Below are 22,377 nucleotides of genomic sequence, written 5' to 3'. Positions count from 1 at the left end.
TTAATTCCTGCACCGGTAACCATGTTACTCGGCCCATCATATCTTCCTCTCCATTGTGTCCTTCGATTGTCAAAGTTTGCCCCTTTATCCTCACACTTGGCTTCTCCTAATCCTACTTCCCAGGATTAAACTATATGCCCATATTAGTAACACAATCAACGCCCAAAAATAATATAATGTATTTCCCAGTATTTCACAAATTTTAAACTCAACATCTCATCACCACTCTATAAAAAGTTTATGAACAACTTCAAAAGAGATATTTAGGTTATATATAACGTCAGCAGATAAGATAATATCAATAGTGTAAATAGTCCGATGATGCACATATACATCCACAATTTGTCTTTAAATTTTATATATATACGATGGTTTTTTCTTAAAATATATTTATTTGAGGGGTAAAAAAAACAACACTTATGTACGATAGGTCTATATATGACAAAAATTTGAGCAACACTACCGTGGAATAAACTTTAAAAATAAATGGGAAGAAATTCAATGTAACAGGTCTATATATGACAAAGATTTGGGCAGCACATCCGTGTAATATGTCAATATGACAAAATTTTTGGGGAATTCCGTATAACAGACAAAAATTTGGGCAGCACTTCCGTGTAATAAGTCTATATGACAAAAATTTGGGAATTCCGTGTAGCAGATAAAAACTTGGGCAGCACTTCCGTACAAGACTTGTTTCTAATTTCGGCAAAAACGGTAAGCACTTCTGTGTAATTCGGCCGCACGGTATACCTCCCCTATTAAAAAAAAAACCTACGCGTTACACAAATTCTCAACGTTATTCTCTATATACAACGTCCCTACTAATTAGTTTTTAACGTAACTCCGTATATACAACGCTTTTCCTACTAATTAGTTTTCCAACGTTATTCCGTATATATAACGCTCTTCTTACTAATTCGTTTTCCAACATTATTCCGTATATACAACACTCTTCCTACTAATTAGTTTTCAAAATCAAATAAAAAAAATATTACACTACATCTTGGCCACCAATATAGAAATATAAACAACCCACGAGAACTCGAGACCACAAAATATGCAAAAATTAATATACACAACATAAGAAATCTTTTATTTATTTTTTACAATGATTTTTGGGTTTTAAATAAGCCGAATAATAATATTTTTATAATCTAAGAATTCACTAATTTAAAAATAATAATTTCATAATCTTCATTTTTCCCTCTTTTAAACTATTGCTCCCTTCTGAATAAATAAAGATTTATTAATAATCTTTCCTAATCATAAAAATAAAATATATTAGTTTTTTTTATGATAATGATGACTTGCTAAATTAACAAAAAAAATGACAATGAATACACAAAATTAAAAGTTATATGACAATGAATACGCAAATTTCTTCTAAAGATGACTAGAAAGTTGACAAAATATTTAAATAAAAAAATGAAATATTTATAAGAATTAAATAAAAGCTCTGGTATATTTTTATAATAAAATATGATAAAATATTTTTAAAGAAAAATAAGTATATAGTAAGCTTGGTCCAATAATAATATATCATTGAGCAGGACTCGAAACCGATAGCATTTGATTAAATCTCGCATCTACCGCAAAATGTTTAACCTTAATAATGTGGAGCATAGGAGTGAGATAAAATAAAAATAATTTTCTTTTTATATTGCTAAAATCTTTAATTTCTAAAATTATGAATGCTAGCAACTATTAGATTCAGTTTTTAACATGTACCTGATTTTATAGTCCAAAATATATAATAGTCGTACATTTTCAAAATTGGAAAAGAAAATTAGAATGTATGGTTTATCACTGCATGTATGTCCTATTTCATATATCAGTATAGATCCCAATATATTAAAATTTCTAAATGATATAAAATTAACACTATAAGAAACTATAAACATTAGCTTCTAAACAGAGTTTGAGCACTTGGAAAGTATATAATAGTCGTACATTTTCAAAATTGGAAAAGAAAATTAGAATGTATGGTTTATAACTGCATGTATGTCCTATTTCATATATCAGTATAGATCCCAATATATTAAAATTTCTAAATGATATAAAATTAATACTACAAGAAACTAGAAACATTTGCTTCTAAACCGCGTTTGAGCACTTGGAAAGAAAGGAATTCGGTGAAGTTGTGCCGTTATTCTTTCTAAGTTGGCTTAACAATTTAATCATTAATGGTAAACAAAGCGCGAATAATCAAGAATTTTACTTAATTAGATTTTTCCCAAAAAAAATTTCCAACTGACATCATTAAAAAGGCTTCTAGATAATTCTGCTTAATATTTGCTAGCAGTATATTTTTAATTTTCTGAAAGTTTGTTCGCAACTCACTTGTGGAAAAGATAAAATGATAAGATATTCGTATACTATATATAAATTGGTATATGCAGATAAATGAAATTATATCGCTATAACGTCTCATATGGACATATCAAACATTGCTTACATTTTGTATTGCTTGGTTACAGGTTCTCCATCATTGCAACTTTCTTTCATAGAATCTTGAATAAATTTTTCATGTGTAATCACTCTGATGAATCAAATCATAATTTGTAGCTTTCATATATATTTAGAGGAAATTTATCGAATTTAAAGAAAATTTAAAATCTTCAACCATTTACCAGGCAGTTAAAATGCTAAAGTTTCTTGTTTGTAAATATATTGATAGCAGAGTTGTTAAAGTATCTAGATATAAAAATGTGGTTAAAAATGTGGTATCTATATCTAGTTAAATTTTTGATTAAAGTATCTGTATCTGTATCTGTATCTAGATATTATTTTAGAGGTATCTGTATCTGTTTATAGATACTTTTTAAGATACATTTTGATATACTTTTATTTAACGCTTTTTTATATTATAAATAAAAATACTTGAGTGTAAAATTTATTTTATTTCATATGAGCATATAAATTAATATTAATTTATATATTAAAAAATTATATATATATATAAAATATTAAAACTTATATATAAAAAAGAATATATAAATATTAATTAAATATTATGACCGAGTTATCAATAACAAGCAAATTCTGATATTACAATCCATCTCAAGGAATTTGCCATTTTTAATTGCAATGGAATTGGTATTTTATTTTATTCTATTATATTTATTTTTAAGATTAATATTGATGACGAAAATGACGACATTCAATGGCAAATTTATAGACCATATTTTTAAATAATATCTCAAAATAAAGAAAACAAATCTCTGTTAGTAAAATGTTTGCCATGTCCAAAAAATATGAAAATTTCAGTTAGCATTACCTCAACTTGCAACATTGTAAAACATTTAAGAGTATAGATACCAAATAAATGTTTACAATTTTATTAAATTTTAAGAGAAAACATCATACACTCTTAATCCAAATAAAAAAGGGGAAGGAGAAAAAATCTATTAAAGAAAATATTGGACTAGGCTCATCGTCCATTGATTTTTTTTCAAGAGACCTCAGACTTTAACCCAAAGCATTTTAGATGATTTAATATCTGATTTTATTATAGATAGCATTCAGTCATTTTCAATTGTTGCAAATCCATCATTTATAAAAATGATCAAAACATTAGCTCTACAAAAAAATATAATTTGCAGACAGACAGTGGTTGCTAGAATTTTCCAAAGATGGGAGAATGAAAAGAAAGAAATTATTAAAAGTCTAATAGAACCATCTTTAATATACACAACAACAGATTGTTGGAGTGCCTATCGCCGGTAAACATATTTCCCAGCTCATTATTAAATTGAAAAATTTTAAACAAATTAACCTGAAATTTTGTTTACCACTCTTAAATGCCTTACTTAAAGGAATTGAAGATAGGTAAATTAATAATAAATTAATCAGTATTTAATAATTCTAGGTTCATTGGGACAATAGATGAAAATATTTTGGCAAATATGCTTCATCCTTTTTTTAAACTAGATTGGACATGGTTGCAAATGGATGAAAATTTTAATAAAAAAAAACAATTAATACAAAGATTAGTTGAGGAATCAAAGTCTTCAAATGAGTGCAAATTAACCTGTGAAAAAAAAGCCAATAATTTAATATCCGATTTTTTTCAGTATCCCACAGCAGGAGATATGATTGTTATTGATTTAAATTCTGATAATCAACAAATTTTAAATAGTTTTTTCAAAAATGAATGCCGAGATTTTAGTATTTTTAAACAATATCCTGATATAAAAATATTATTCATTAAATATAACACCACAATCCCTTCCAGCGCCCCTGTTTAAAGACTTTTTAGTGCTAAAAATGTCTTTACAGATAAACGAGGATGTCTTAAATCAAAATTTTGAAAATATTTTATTACTGAAATCTAATAATTATTTATAATAATTTAATCTATATTATATTATTTTATTAATGATATATAATAATTATTTATATTAATCATATATTATATTAATATCTAAAAATCATTATTTTAGTTATATTTTGATAAATGTGATATCGAGTCAATAAATATTTTAGATCATTTCATGAATTTTCACAATAGAATCCTAATTTCAAACCTTATCTAAGAGTATAATAAAAAATGTATCTCTACCTAGATACATTTTAGATTGTATCTGTATCAAGATAATCTTTTAGAAGCTGTATCTGTATCTAGATAAATATTTAGACTATGTAACTGTATCTAGATCCATTTAAAAAGTATCTTCTAACAACTCTGATTGATAGAGACCCAATTATTTCTAAATTTTTCAAAAAAATTAGGCCGTTAGCTATAAACTCCCTACTCCAGCGCAAGAAACCTTAAATATTTACATTGGGTAATGTTATATGAATTTAACAAATATGGTTCATTTTAGCTAGGGAGATGAGGTTATAAATTTTCTTAATATTTAATGCACATGCAAAAATAATCCAACCAACCAGTATTTTAAATCAGGGAGAGGAAAAGGTTTTTAGGACTATTAAGTAATTTTTATTTTAAATTAAAATAAATGTTTTGCAAAATCAAAAATATTTTATTTTTATGGAAAAATTAAAATGAATATGAAAGAAACTTCATATTTTATATATAAATCTATCTTATCTTATATAATATATTTATATATATCAGAGACCTGGCCGGTTATTTATTTAAAATTTTTTTTAGGCCTAGTCGGGTATATTTTTAAAAAATTATACGGCTCGACCCATGTATCCGGGCTTAGAGCCTGGCCTACATGTTTCTGTTATATTTCATTCATATATATTTAATATAAAAATAATTATTTTTAAGGAGTTTGGTTTTGTTTGTATTGTTTATTCTTTTCATTTCTGTCCATTCTCATTAGATATTTATGTTATATATATGTAATAATAATTGTAGTAACGTATAAATATATTGTAATATTCTATTTATACATTATGAATTATAATATTCGTCAATTAGAATGGTTATAATGATTATACATATATATTTATTATTTTAATATAATAATATAATAATATTGGGCAAGGTTAACTAATAATGTAAATATTTATAAAAATAACAATATATATAGTATTGAAAATTGTAAAAAGGAGGATATAAATTATTTATAATAAAGTTTTCTTCTAAAGTTTCCTCTGCCTTCTATGTGTTAATATATTATCTTTGAAATTATTATTCTATTCTTATATTGACACAGTCATGGGTGTAGATGTTAGTAAGAATTTCATCTAATTTATTAAAACAAAATTCTATTTTCTGTATATAAACTATAAATATTGCATGTATATGTTAGCGGTAATGTGTTTTAAGGCGTTTTTTTAAATTTAAAAGCTGATTTAACCGGAAATGTATTCCAGCTTAGAATACCTATCTTATGAGTTATAGATTATCGTTAACTTTTGAATAATTTATTATTTTTAGAAAAATTGTATGGAAAACTAATATATATTATAATAAGTTCAATTTAAAGGTTCATGGCAAAATTGCATGAAATTCTTAGGGTAGGTATTCCAAACTTGGTGGATTACATTTCAGGTAAAATGTTTTTAAACTTGATTTAAAGTTGAAAAATAACACATTGCCGTAAAAAACTTTGCCGCTAACATATATATTTATATAAATTAATTAAATATTTACTTACGTCTATTTATTATAAGACAATAATTATACCAATAACTGTCTTCTCATTTAATTTCTATTGAATTAACATTTTAACAACTAAGGAAAATAGGGAAATGGTCTGATTATTCGACTATTGATGGCTAAACATTTAAATAATTTATTTATAGCACCAATAGTGCTTATAATTCCACCTGAATGTTTTAATAGTTAATAATTTATAATATTTAAAAACTATTTTGTATAAATACATATTAAGATTCTATACCAATTTTAAATTTTTCTTCCTAAACCCAAAATTTTTTTCCTAAAGGTCTACAAATTTTAAAAGCCTCTAGGCCTCGTTGGACATTTTTCCACCAGTATTGTTGTTAATTAGTCGACTTCTTCATAGTCGTAGTCAAGGAGATAGACTACAAACTTTAGCAAATAAATTAGTCGGCTAATTTCGGGGAATTGCTTAGAATTTATATATATTATATTCTTTTTATATTTCTAATTTATTTATTTTTAGCGCCTGGTTAGCGCCAAATTTAATATTTATTTATTTTTAGCTCCCAGTTGACACCAAATCTAATATTTTGTATGTTTTTTAAAATTATATAAATAAATATAATAAAAATAAATAAAATTAATTATTTTAGTCTTGGTCGACTATTGACAAAATTAATAACTAAAGCTTTTAGTCAAATATTTCAACTATAACTATTAGTTAGTCGTCTATTAGCCAACAACTAGGCTTACTGGCCAGTCCGCTCCTGTTTATGACGATGATTGACCTAGAAAGCCTGTTAAGTGTAGGCAGAGTTGGGCAGGTCCTCCAGAAAAAGAATCTAGATACAGATACAGATTCTTAATAAAAAAATGAATCTTGGATACAGATACTAGTATCTTTTTCAAAATATCAAAAATATACAAGATAAAAGATACTTGTATCTTTTACTAAATTAGAGTATTTTAAATACAAGATACTTTTAAATTATCATTACCAATTAAATTAGAATAGTTTATAAAATACAGTTTTTATTATTTATTTGTGAAGAACATAGCATACACATATAAGAATGAATATTTGCAATAATTAATAAAATATTTATTAATGAATTAATTATAATAAACAGGGATTTTAATATTAGTTTTTGCCCATTAATAGCTTAAACAGGGAAGGAAGAGTAATATATTTAATGGAAGTTGAAAATTTGCAAATAAGAAAAAAAAATTAAATCAAATGTTTTATTAGAATTTGCAGGTTATTTTCTGTGTTGTTTTAAATATAGCTTATATTCGGAGTATATGGCTAAATGGCGTCTCTAAAAAAATATACTAGTTTTATTTTATTCATTATCTTTAATAAGTATTTATCATTACTTGTTTGTGATATTAATGTATTTTTTAAATTAGTTTATTTTCTAATATGACTTATTAATTCTTGCATTTGTAATATCATATATATAAATATCATTTAGATCTCTTTTCAAATTTTTTTATATATTCCTTGCAAAATTATTAATTATATATAAAAAATATCAAAATAATGTATAACATTATATTATAATTATTAAATACATAACAATTTTCTTTAATGCATTTTAAATTTATTAAATTTTGTAAATAAATGCTGTAATATAATTTTACTTATATCATAAATAAATAAAAGTAACTAATAAAGTTAAATTCTACTTTATTATAATTATTTTACTAAGAGCCTTTTAAAATTATCTAATGTTATATATCAAGTGTAGCTTAAATATTTCCTCTAATAAGAACTTGCTAAAATAATTATATATAAAATATATTAGGGATGTGCCGATATTTTATATCGGATCGGGCCGACTTCACCCTTTTAAATATATGTTATCGGCCAATATTATAAAATTTGATCCGATATAAAATGGCTTCTTTAACAAAAATAAAATGTTATAAAATTTAAAAAAAAAATTATATCTAAGATCATTTATTTTTATAAATATAAAATCGTAATACATTTTTATGTATATTTTTTTAATAATAATAAATAATTAATAAACATTTTGCCATATTGTTATTTTTTTGTTAATTCTGTTTATTATAGAAATTTTCTTCAGAATCTGTTTTTAGTATATTGACAGATACTATCGCCGCAAGCTGACCTCTGATAAATTTGAAATATTGGTATTTCTAAAAAGAAATCTTCGATATATTAATGTTAAATATTATTTTAAATATTTATTTCAAATTTCATAATATAATTGTTTATTACTTATTATATATATAGATTAATGATAATACTTATTATATAAAAGTGAAATGTTATTACTTACTTATTATATAAAAGTAATTTAACAATAAAAATATTTTATATTTTTATAGAATTGCAATTGAATTGAATATAAACTATAACTGATCATTATAATATATTTAAATGACATAAGTTATGGTTATGGTATAGTTAAATTATGGACGTTATACTAATAAAAAGTATATTATAAATCAAAACCATTGGTATCTTTACAGAATATATCATTAGATATGATATCTGATCGGTAATCGACCGATATCAATTTAATATCGGGAATATAGGATCGGCCTCCAAAAAAGTGGTATCGATACATCCCGAAAAAATATATATCCAAAATGATTTTAATTTGATATTCAACTATCTTCTATAAAAATTTTTAATAACAATTATCTAAGAGCGACTTAAGTATAGGTTATTATGTTAATAATTATAAAATAAAAATGTATAATATACTTTAATATGTTTAATTAACAAAGTTTGTAGAGGAGTTTGTTGAGCCTGTAATAACTTTTTTACTTGTGCAATTTTGACATTCAGCTTGTACCTTGTTCTTTTTCAATCTAGAATTTTAAGATTTGGATTTGATTCAGAGAACCTATCTCCATAATTTCATCTTCACTACTATGATTGTTAAACATTCTACAAATTAAAAAATATTGCATATAAAATATATCCTTATCTTATTTAGTTTTGGTGTTGTTATTTTTAATCTATCAATCTTTGTGACCTGTAAAACTTCCAACTAATTTTGGTTATCAATATATTTAAAATATAGCGGGAAAAAATAAAGAAAATAATACAAGATTTCATGAAGAAAATAAAGTAACATTGTGTGATATGTAAATGTTTTAAACATGAATATTAAAAAGAATCTGTATCTGTATCTTTTTAAAGAAAATGAAAAAGATACAAGATACTTTTCAAAATAAAGGATCTTAGATACAGATACTAGTATCTTCTTAAAAATGTCAATAAGATACCGAGTAAAGATACAAAAGGATCTTGTATCTTAGATACAAGTATTCGCGGTACTGCCCAACTCTGAGTGTAGGCAATAATATATCATTGGTGTTAGGATTTTATTAGATAAAATAATAATTAGCAGGCATCCATTTATTATTTTTTAAAATTTAAAATTAATGTCGAAATGTAAAAATTCTGAACTTAAGATAAGTGGAGTTAAGGTGTTTTTTCCTTATGCCCCTTATCCCTGTCAAATAGCTTATATGGAGAAAGTTTTTCTTTTATCGATTGTCTTAAAATAATATTTTGTAAGATCATAAAATCACTTCAGAACAAAAAATATGCCATATTGGAAAGTCCAACTGGCACTGGCAAAACTTTATCTTTATTGTGTGCTACCTTAGCATGGCAAAGAGATATGAAATGTTTATTTAAAAAAAACATATTTAACTATATTTAAATAAAAAGATAAAATCCTTCAAAATAATTTGCCGAACTCTGATATTTCAAATAAAAAATTAAAATATATGCAAGAAAAGAAAAATTATACAATTAATTTATTAGAAGAAAGAAGGAGTAATATTTTTTTATTACATATAATAAATAAACGTTTGCAGATTCTGATGAAGATTTTATCAAGAGCCAACCATCTACTCAAGTTTAATGTGCATTATAATTAAAAAATTAAATTATAAGTAGATACGTTTTTTAAGATCATTTATTTTAATTTTTATATCTAACCAATATAACTGATTCATATATATTAAAATATATAATTATTGATTGATACATTTTAATATATATATATAAAGAATATAATCCAACCTCTTATCAATATTGATAAGAATTCAATCAATCTTTCAGATGAATGGTTATCAAAATCATCAAAATATTTTAATTATCAGCCTCATAAAATAAGAAAAATGGACATAAAATATGATGATTTGAGCCCTGAAAAAATAAATAATTCAAAATATGAGAATGGCAATCAATATATAAAAGATTTACTGATGAAAACCACTCAAATGTCCAGCAATAAGAAAAGTATTAATAGGTAAATTTTGTAAATATGCATTTTATAAAATATATATATTTTTAAAAAATATTTAAAATATATTTCATTATTTATTTCAAAATAATTGCAAATGTTCAAGGCCATTTCTAGCTCCATTCTGGTTCTGGCCAAAAGAACATTATCTCAACTTGTTCTTTAAGGTCTTGCAAAATCTCCATTTAGACCTGGAACCAAAAATAAATTAGTAACTATTTAATATTTTATCTTATCTTAGTTTTTGTTTTGCTTTTTTAATAAATTATTTTTGGGTTCCATTTACTTTAATTTAATTTATAAAAAATAGAGAATTAATTCTAATTTTAATAAAAATAACTAGGAAAATGAAATAATTTGTTTATAATATTGGTTTTCTATTTTTTCTTTCACTTTTCATTGTTTTTTTTTAAAAAAAATGCAATCTTATATATTTTTTGCTAGTTCTTTTAAAAAGTTCAATTTATTTAGCATTTATAACTTTATAATGGTATGCTAAAATGATTGGGCAAGAGACTTAGTGCAAGGCAACCAGACTATTGACCCTTACTACCCCTTACCATACCTCACCCATATTTTTTATGTGAAAATAAGACTCAGGGTTTGATATCTAACATTTTCAATTTATTTTTTAATGATTGATGTTGATTGGCTTGATCAAGTTTTAGACCATACAAACAAAGTGTATTACAACTTCTAAAATATAAATTATTAGGGCTGTGTCGATGTTATATATAAGATATTGGGGCCAACATCATACAATTCAATATTTTTATTGTTTTTGGTTATATTTTTGTTATAATATTGGCAGCAACCAGCAAGAAAAGTATTTTATTTAATATTAAACAAATCACATTCAGTCATAAACATTGCAATATTTTAAATGAGAGGTTAATTGAGGAATAGGAAAACCCAAAAACATGTAATCATTTGTGATAATGCACCAAATATTACCTTAGTCATGAAAAATTTCAAAATGTTTCAATTTTTTGTTATGTCTACAGTATATAGTTATTGTTTAGAAAATTTATTAATTTTTTTATAACATTGCTATGGGGGTATATAAAATAACTCCAAATATCGTATTAGTATTAGTTATGTATGTATGAATATCAGAAATATTGAACTGGCGAAAAATTTGAAAATTGGCACATCCCTAGTAATTATAAAATAACCCCTTATCTTACAATTCTTATTTATTTTCAACGGAAATGATAGTTTTACAATTATATAGTGTCACCTTGCATAGTCACACCATCCTTCTTTTTTTTTCTTTTTGAATGATATTCTGATTTAAAAGAATATCATTACTCTTTGACTGAAAAAAACCCCTACATATATATATTGGTGTAGATTTTTAAATTTTAAATCTGGCCAAGACTTAAATTTTTCACGTTTTTAAACCTGAACCTCACTCGGAGATTTTTTATCCTACGAACTGGGTTTCTGACAGGGCTGTATTATCTGATATATAATATACAAACCCTAAAATCTTAAATATAATCGATTTGCTATTCTTTTTTAAATAAAATTAATTATGTTTGCCGTGAACAGGATACCCAAAATAATTTACAGTACCCGTACCCACAAACAGATAAATCAAATCATCAGTGAGCTCAGGAAAACGTCCTACAATAATATAAAGTAAACTTATATTTCATATGAAACACAATGGCTGGAGAACATTTTGATTTTGAAATAAATTAAATTCGCAAATTTATAACAACTAAAAACAAAGATTATTATGAATAATCTTCCACAAATTAATTAAAAATTATAATAGTAATGAAAATAACGATTTTTAAAATTTGTTAAAATTAATTTATAAATTTAATAATATAATTTATATTGTTAAACTAATTAGATATTTTTGTATTTATTTTTTAATTTTGCTCATAGATGGCACAATTTAGACATCTATTAGCGAAATCTCGACTCTTAGGTAAAATTTTTCAGGCTAAAATATTGAGTTAGCCCTTTTTAAAAATCGGCTCTAAATGAACCGTTTAACAACACTAGGCATGATATTGTTGATTGTTTTTATAATTTTCTTACTAAAATGATGCCAATCTTTGCATTTTTTATTTATTTTGTCAATAATGTTTTTTTTAAAACTCTATCTAACGCATGGAAGTACTAAAAAATATGAAATATGCACTAATTATTGACATAAGATCCTTGGCTGACTTTACGCTTAAGACGTGATATCATAGTTTGTATTTGGTTTGTAATTCGGTTTTTTTTGTGGCTGGTGAAATTGATTAAAGAATTAATAGAAGGCAATAAACATTAAAATAAACCAGAAAGTTATAACTTCTACATAACTCCATTCTGGCATGATTTTAATTTTGACAGTTTTTACCAATAATTCTTTTCCCCTTTAAACTTACCAAACAGAATAAAAAAATAAATTATTAAAGTCCTACTCATGATGGATCCAAACCGAAACGAATATCGGTTCAGAATAAATTATTGATCCTATATTAGAAGGCATGGTTATTATTAAAATTAATTCCCAAAATATTAAATCTAATGTTGCAGAATTAGCCTTAAATATTCGGCAAAATATAATCAATGAAATAAATGGTAAGTTATTATCTCTAAAAATTGACTGTGTTACTCGTATAGACAAGTCCATTGTTGGGATTAATCAGTATATTAATGCAAAAATTGTTCTGAGAACACTAGCAATAAAAGAAATAATTTATCTCCTTTTAATAAAAGTATTAAATGATTATGAAATCAAAACATCACAAAATACACTATAACAACTGACAATAGGGTAAATCTTATTAAGGTGTAATTATTTATGAAGGATAGTAATGATGACAATCAAATGTCTGAAAATGATGAAGAAGAACAAATACAAATTGTCTGATATCATACTGGCAGTGCCGGCTACCCCTGTTAGTATGGAGAAAGATGTTTCTCACCAATTAAATTTTTACTATCTCCTTATAAATGTAATTTGAGTGAGACGAATCTTGAAAATATATTCATTGTGCGGCTTAATTAAAACTTTTTAAGTAAATAAAGTTAAATATTGTTCTCATTAAAATAAATCATTGATATTTATTTGTTACATTTATAAATTAAATATTATTTTATAATGTGCAATTAACAAAAATGAAGGTTTTATGTAAGTGTTTTTATTTTAATGATAAAAAAAAAATTATTATACATAATTCTAATGCAGGTTTGAATACAAAAGTGTTCAAACTGGTTTTTAGAGATTCGAACCTAGCCGATATTTTTATTTTTTATGAACCGAACCTGAACCTTGAACCGTTATTTTTATCCAAACCTGAACCGAACCGATATTCGTTTCGGTTTAGATCCCTGGATGTTTAAGTTAGTACTACAAAAGCACCCTTTAATATTTTTAGCTGGTTTTTTTCAGTTCTTATTTTATGCTAAACTATATTTGCAAATTTATATACATTATTACTGAAGAATTTTATAAACATTTTTTAGAGACAACAAATTATTTTAATTTTTATAAAAGTTTTAGGATATATTATAATTTAAAAACAAGTTTATATTATTTAAATATTAATTAAATAAAATTTTGATTATTGTATGCCTTAAATATATAATAAAATATGAAATAGAGTATTTCGGGCAATTTTGCTTTAATTTAGACAATCTTTACAATAATTCTCATAAAATTTGTAATATTTAATTTTCAAACTTTTTATATTTACCAATAAATATATCTGGTTAATTTAATAAATATCAAAGCTTAATTTAGAAATTTCATAACACTTACGGTATTTTTCTATCATTGAAAGATTAACTATATTTGTATAACTTTACTTTCTTAATAATATTGTTGAGATAGTCAATATCATAATTTATTTATATTATAGTTAAAATGTAAATAATATATTAAATTGAGTTTTTAATACTCATTGATTTGATAGATTTTATAATATTGATATTATTATAGTATACTCCTGAAGTTTGGTAAATTAATATTTGTTAGTATAGATTGGATTTATATATATATCTATATTAACAAGTAACGTTATATAAAGATGACAATTATGCTCAAATTATTTTGATGTTTATATTAAAATCAGGGCCATAGCCACTGGGGTGGGGAAGCCCCTCCTACCCAAAAAATTTTTGGACCCCCAAACCTGGCCCCCAGAAAAAATCTTTGGCCCCCATAAATTCCCCCCCCCCAATTAAATTTTTTTTTATAATATATTATTTTTATATTTTAAAAATAAATTTTAAATATTTATTCAAAAAACATGTCTAGTTTGTAAACTCTTTCTATTCTATTTTATTTTTATCCAATAATAAGTCATCATTCATTCATATTTATCGTTTTCATGTGTGTTTGTATATAACATTATATAGGCGCTTAATCACGTTTAAATTGTGCTTATTTCAATGATAATTATTTTATTTATTATGGCTCTATCATAATATTATTATTATAATATAATCAATTATTTAAAACAGCGGTGAATTTTAGATGAAGAAAATACTGAGATAACAACAATTTTGGTAAGCCAATAAATTAACCATAATAAGGTTACGTTTAGTCACAGGTGATCCAAAAGTAGGCTTTTACCTCCGACAAAGAATATCAATTGAAATTTGATTCAACTGCATATCCATACATGGGTCATTAAGCCCCGACCATACCTCAATATATTATTTTAAATTATTTTTTTAATTTCTCTTATAATTATATATTTTTATATAGAATATAGATATAGATGTCAATTATAATTTTAATATTCTTTTAAATAGTATTTTCATCATTGTTTTATTTTATTTTTATAACTGTGCATTGAAGTTTTTTAAAAATGATGATAATATAATTTTTACTATCTTAAATTAATATAGCATACAGGAGCTACCTTTTCTTGGGATTGGTTCAAAAAAAATTACGGATGCTGCAAAAAATGAAAACATAATTTATTCTTCTGGACTATTTATAGCAATGTTTCATACACCATCCAAAAAGATCTTGGATTAAATAAAATTATGAAATACCCAAAAATGCTCAATATACATCCCAGATTCAAAAGGAAGTAATATCTATTATGGAAGATATGGTGCTTTAAATATCTCAGATAAATATAACAAAACGAGTGCCTATTTTTTGTCTTATTGATGAGGCAAAAGATACATCAGATGTAAAAACCCGAGCATAATTATTCGCTACATTTTATTCTGGAGAAATTCAAGAAAATTTAATACGAATTATTAATTTACAGTGTCTTTCTACAAGCATTACTGATTGCATTATTAATTCAACGAATATAATAAGTCAGGTATATGATGGTGCAGACGTGTCTGATCAAAATGGAGGAGTGAAAATCCTTCAAAAAAAATTTAATAAAAAAGTTCCTTTTATATGCTACAACCACAAGTTTCATCCTGAGGTTCAAAATTGGTATAATATTGTTATCATTTCTAGTTTTTTTAAAATTTATCTAATGTATTGTATAATTTTTCAGACATTTTAGAGTATTCTGTAAATATACAGGTCATGTTTTAAGAGACTTTTAGACCAGAGGTGGACTGGTCATTTAAAAATATCTCGCATCATTTATGAGACTTTTCAGACTATTGGTGAAGTATTATTTTACTTTTCTAGTAGACTCTTAATTCAGAGGTTTCCACTCATGATTCAGTCGAGCCTCTGGTCTTTTATCTCAATGCGTCAATATATATTACGTTATATTAGCCATTATAATTTATGAGGCATAATAACAATAGATCCACTGAATAAGTATCTACAGTCAGTTAGTAATCTACTGGATGCTAAAAATTATGTTATCAATATATTAAAAAATAAAAGAAGCGATAATTCTTTTAATTTGATTATAATTAAGGCTGAAAAACTTAAGATTTAATCTCACTCCCCACAAATCATCAAGGGTACGTAAAACGTCTATAAATTTTCAAGATTTTTTAGTCAAAACCAAATTACAATTTGGTTGTGAAAAAGACTCCTTTTGGAGTTCTTTAAGAAGGAATTATGAAATTATTGATTACTTTGTTTGTGTTGATCGTTTTTTAGATAGATTTACACAAGATGACTATAATCTTCTATCATGTTTTAATACATTGTCCCCCTTTGACCCTGATTATTTTATATCAAATAAAATGGCCCGATTAGAATCATTATTAAACTTAAATATGGAAGCGTTACATCATGAAATGAAAATCGCTAAAGGATTATTAGCTGCAGAAGTTAAAGAAACACATAATTTTGAAATATTCTAAATATTATGTATAAAAAAATATCATCATGCATTTAAAGAATTATATAAATGCTACTCAGCAGCCATCATCATTAGGGTACCAACGACTTCTTGTGTGGCCTCTTTCTCTACAATAAAGAGAGTTCTATCGAGCATTCGAGAGTCGATGAAAGATCAACGTAAGCAAGATTTAGTATTGATTATGAAAAAAGTAACATAAAATTTATCCTTTAATTCATTTATGTTAAAATTTAAAAATAAAAATCGTCGTATTATATTATACTATTATTTTGTATTCATATTACATTAATAAATTTTTAATAAAAATGAATATTAAAAAATTTCTACGAATGCTTAATTATTTGTTTTATTTTTAAAAAATAGTGGCACCCTAGCTGAAAATTCCTGGCTACTGCCCTGATTAAAATTAAAGTAAATTACACTTCATTTAAAAATTAGTAATTTTATTTTCACACTATCTTAATCTTTAATTTGACAATGGTAAGCAATTTGCCGAAAATTGATAAAATATCATTTCCCAATAATTATATAATATCCCTTTCTTCGCCAAAAGTAGAATTTTTTTTATTTATTCTTATAAAGGATTGTTTAATTTAATTATATAAAACAAATATATTCACTATTATTTTTAGAATTAACCTTAGAGGATCATATGCCCTCCCCCCATTTCAGTCCCATTGTTCTCCCTAACCTTACCCATATTTTAGAGTAAATTGGCATAATGACCCTAAACATCTAAAAGCTTTATTATTTATTGCAAAGCAACTACGTCAAACTGAGCATTCATTTTATGCTGCTGGCTTTTATTACACACGCCAATTAAACTATTTGTTAGAGAGAAAGAGAATAATTACATATAATAGAATTATTAAAAAATTTATGTTAATTTTAATAGAATGACCATTTTATCTAGTAGAGATTTCACTTGCGTTCATCCAGAAGTTGCTAAACAGAGGGATAAGAATGATAGGTGTATTAATCTTATCAAGGGCTTTCACGTAAGAGTATATTTTGTTTATTTTGATTTTTTTTGTAAAAATTGATCTTGAATTCAGAAAATGGAGGGAAGAGAAAAAATATTTTAAAAAAGCTTTAAATATAAATAAGTAGTTTCTTTGCAAATAATTGCCATAATTTATCATTCTGTCAATTAATTATAATTTTTGAAAGTCAAATTTATATTTAGAAATTAAGCACTACAATTGTATTCTTTATTACCGGTTGAGTGTTATGGTGTTTTATATCCATTTATTTTAAATTTTTAGTTGAGCATTTTTGAAAAAGTTGTATTTTAAATTGGAAATCACAATGTATTAATACAAATGCAAGACTTTCTAAATTATATTTTAGTTTTTTTAATGTTGATATGGAAGAATATAGTAACGAAGAATTAGTTTATCGAGATAAAAAAACATTTTGCAAACAAAATGAATGTAGAACACTATAATAAACAGCCAACGATTATTATTTAAAACAAATTTTTTTTGTATTTTTAAAATTATGGTTATATATATAGGTAGGTTGCCAATACTACAAAAACCTATTGAGGCCAAAGAGGCAAGCAGAGGTGTTTGATTTTGCCGCGCAAAACCCCGTATGGGATATCGAAGAGTTGACACGTTTTGGCAGAAAAAATTGGGTTAAAAAAATTATTTAACTGTACAAATAAGAAGACTAGTCGATAAGTACAAATACACCGTCCATGGAAGTTTTTATCTGGGTTTAATGAAATAATTTTTTTGGACCATTATAAATTATTAGAACTAAAATTAGAATCAATCATATTGGAAAATATAATAATTTCCATTCGAACACAAATAAAAAAATATTGGAAAATTATAAATGAAGAACGAATATAATACGGTAAAAAAAATATTATAGCTATATAAATCGGTATGTAAATCACAATAAAATATAAAATTAAACATTTTACAATGATGTTAAGAGTTAATCAAAATCAGGGATCCAAACCGAACCATTAAACATCTAATAACCTTTATTTTTTATCGAACCTAAACGAAACCTAAACCGCTAAAAAAAATCTAACCTGAACCGAACCGTTAAAATGTATCTGAACCTGTTTGAGCATCATGATTTTATGTTTATAAAATAAAGTGTAAGTTATTACTAGTATATTGCAAAAATTTTAATTATATTCGAATTGTTTTAAAGATATTTTCAATCACATTTGATTGATAAGTGTCATTCATAATTTTTATAAACTTTAGTATATTGTCATTTTGCAACATTTTTTAAATATTTTAAGCTTATAAATTATATTGTCTAGAGAAAATTTAAATCCAATATATAAATTATTTACATATTGTATTATAAATGACACATCAAAATGTAATATTACTGATAGTCAAATAATATGAAAGGCCATCATGAAACAAATCTTGAGAGTCACATAAAAAGAAACCACCCTCTATTCGATAAAATTAACAAAATATCACAACAAAAGCCTAATTAAATAAAAAAGTTTAAGATGTCATCAAGCCAACATACGATAGAAGAAGCATTAAAAGAACAAACAATATCAGTAAAACTAAATAAAAAAAATAATAATCGATGTTTGTACTGAGTTAGTCACTTTTAATGGCAGACCATTCAAATTAATCGATGATAGCGGTTTTAAAAAAATTCTTGATCCTATATTTGAAGTCGTGTTGTTAAACGACCTAACTTTAGTCAACCATAAAACAGCATAGACATGTTTTTAACTAAAAATATTCCAATCAATCTTTAAGTTGAGACTCAATTTAGAGGCTTAAGGTAATTTAACAACATTAATTAGAAGGCATGGGTAATATTAAAATTAATCTCAAAATATTCAATATAATGTTGCCTAATTAGCCTCAAATACTCTGCAAAATATAATAAAAGAAATAAATGGTAAGTTATCTCTAAAAATTGAATGTGTTACTCGTCTAGACAGGTCCATTATTGGGATTAATCTTCAGTATATTCAAAAAACAAAAATTGTTCTGAGAACACTAGTAATGAAATTAATTTTTGAATGGCCCACTGCAGAAAATTTATAAATCCTTTTAATAAAAATATTAAATGATTAAAAAAATCAAAACATCACAAATATACTCTATAACAATTTACAATGGGGTAAATCTTATTAAGATGGTAAAATTATTTATGGAGAATAGTGATGATGACAATCAAATGTTTGAAAATGATGAAGAAGAACAAATACAAAATATAGATAATTTGAATGATGTTTTACTAGTTTCACAAATGTACCTGATGAATTAACAATCAATCTTAATGCTTCTTAATATAATATTATGAATATAAGATGTGCTTCTCATACCTTATGTGGTAGATCATGCAATAAAAAAATTCTCAGTTTCTAATATTATTAAAGCTTGTACAGCCTGCAAGAAGCTAAGGACAAAACCGATATCAATCATACTAAAAAAATTAAACTTAAAAAGGACAACTTTTAAACAACAATGCCTTTTTGTAATGCCTATATCTAGATTTAAGGTATGTTTTAAAAATATCTTATATCAACAATTAAATTTATACAATCTCATTATATATGTAATATGAGTGATACGAATCTTGAAAATATATTATTGTGCGGCTTAATAAAAAAATTTTAAGTAAATAAAGTGAAAAATATTGTTCATAATAATATTAATTATTGATATTTATTTGTTATATTTATAAATTAAATTTTATTTTAATGGGTGCTAATAAAAATGAATGTTTTATGTATGTGTTTTTTATTTAAATGATAAAATAAATAAAATATATTCTTTCCTATACATAATTCAGATGTAGGCTTAAATCTAAAAGTGTTCAAACCGGTTTTTATAGTTTGAACCGAACCGATATTTTTATTTTTTACGAACCGAACTTAAACCTAACCGTTATTTTTATTCGATCCTGAACCGAACCGATATTCGTTTCTTGGGTCCCTGATCAAAATATCATTCATAAATAAAAATTTAATTTTCTTTGCAATTGCGTCAATTTTTTATTAATTTATTCTGTGCTGGGGATTAGATTTAGATGAGTCAAGCTAGTCTATTCAGTCAATTTTAAGATGTCTTACTTTGACATAGGTTTCTATTTTCTGTAATGAAGAAAAGGTTCACTCATTTGTACTTGTACTAATTGTTATCATTGTTAAAATATACAGTAATTTTAATATATTTGGAAAACTTATAAAATATATTTTAAAGTATGCAATGTTTCCACTGTATTTCTCGGAGAATTATCTACAAAAATGAATCTTTCTTACCATTTAAATTCTGAAATTAATCGGCCTTTACATTTATATCCTATGAATAAAATTAAATTTTTCAATATCAAGATTTGTTAAAGGAGTTATAAGATATAGTATTTGTAAATTTGGTAGAGTCATTTGATAAATCACAAATCGTTTATTTATTTGAATCAAAATTAAATCCAAAAATGGAGTAAAAACGATTATTTTATAGTAATCCTTAATTGAGTCCACGTAAATATTGGAACGATTTGTTTGTCGGTATAGTCGAGGCTGTGAATCTCAAAATCATATAATTTCTCTTTGACCTCAACAATCACATAGATCTCGAGAAATTCATGGTCGATATTATCTCATTTTCTAATCTAATATAATAATATTCTCGATTCTCATAATTTCAGCCAAATACATTTTTTTGAAAAATATTGCATAAAATTGTTGTGTAATAAATTATTAATAAATTCCAAAAAAAAAAATCGGTAGTTATATAAATCTAAAAATGTATCAGCTTCAGGTAAAATATCTGTTTCAGGTGATTCTGATATTTCTCCAAGGGCATTTAGGCTTTTCTAGATCCAAAAAATGCTATAACGACTTGATGTCGAAGGCTCCATCTTTTCGTGCAGGCTTTGCAGTTTTTTTCCCTATAATACAAGAAGTCTCAAAAATAATTATATTCAGCTTATTCTGTCTGATTGGATATTTGAATTCATATACTCTAGGAAAATTTTAATTATAGTTATTAATAGAAGTAAATTAATTATAATTTATTTTGGTTGATGTTTAAAAAGTGTAAGAAAATAAATTTTAAATTTTCCCGAGAATAAATATTAATATAAAAGAAAGAAATAAATATTAAATTAATTTTAACTTTTTGCTAATAGTTAGAAAAGAATATAACATATTTGAAATAGAATGCTTAGCAATTCAAAATTCATGAAGCCCTTTTATATTTTTTTCAAAAATTTTGCTACAGGGTAGGTGAGGGAGATTTTCTACCTTCTCCCCCACCGCTGGCTTGGCGCCTAAACCCTTTTATATTTTTTGGAAAAATTATACTACGGGGGGGGGATTTCTTCTCTCCGTTGGCCCTAAGCCTGGCACTTTGAAATTCTTGATCGGGGTTATTTGGCCTGGCTCATTAATTTTTAATATTGTACAAATTGTCTAGCCCGGCTTGATAATTTTTATGTTATATGCTTTAAAGGTTTTTCAAACTTCAGGCCTAGCTTATAAATACATTTTAAAAAAGTTGTGTGGCCCAGCCCTTTTACTTACATTTTTTTTAAAAACAATTAAGGTTCACTTGATTATATTAATCCTTTTTTTTCATATTTGTTTCATTTTAAGTGTATGTATTTTTTTATAAAAATCTATCATACATAAAGTTATGCCCGTATTTCGCCACTAGAAGTCTCATCGAGGATTCGGATATCATATTTTGCCCCTACAATTACATTTTGGATAAAGGTGTCAGAAATTCGGTACACAATATGCACATTGATTTTTATAATATCTAGAAAGAAAGGA

At 24.7% G+C, this 22,377-nt stretch overlaps 1 protein-coding gene across 1 annotated transcript in view; it reads left to right on the top strand.

Moving 5' to 3' along the window:
- The first annotated feature begins 9,475 nt into the window (after positions 1-9,475).
- LOC135923234 (Fanconi anemia group J protein-like) overlaps positions 9,476-22,377 on the top strand; it is a 64,822-nt gene continuing 51,920 nt past the window's right edge. The window contains exons 1-8 of the mRNA XM_065457881.1: positions 9,476-9,571; positions 9,613-9,724; positions 9,917-9,957; positions 10,112-10,353; positions 11,902-11,991; positions 17,494-17,596; positions 18,115-18,237; positions 22,236-22,331. Coding sequence (XP_065313953.1) covers positions 9,476-9,571; positions 9,613-9,724; positions 9,917-9,957; positions 10,112-10,353; positions 11,902-11,991; positions 17,494-17,596; positions 18,115-18,237; positions 22,236-22,331 — 903 coding nt within the window. The remainder of the gene's footprint in view (positions 9,572-9,612; positions 9,725-9,916; positions 9,958-10,111; positions 10,354-11,901; positions 11,992-17,493; positions 17,597-18,114; positions 18,238-22,235; positions 22,332-22,377) is intronic.

Source organism: Gordionus sp. m RMFG-2023, chromosome 1 (genome assembly GCF_954871325.1).
Source record: "Gordionus sp. m RMFG-2023 chromosome 1, tfGorSpeb1-WG-v2, whole genome shotgun sequence".
NCBI lineage: Eukaryota > Metazoa > Nematomorpha > Gordioida > Chordodea > Parachordodidae > Gordionus > Gordionus sp. m RMFG-2023.
Note: the sequence above shows the minus strand (reverse complement) of the source record. Positions and strands in the feature narration are given on the sequence as shown.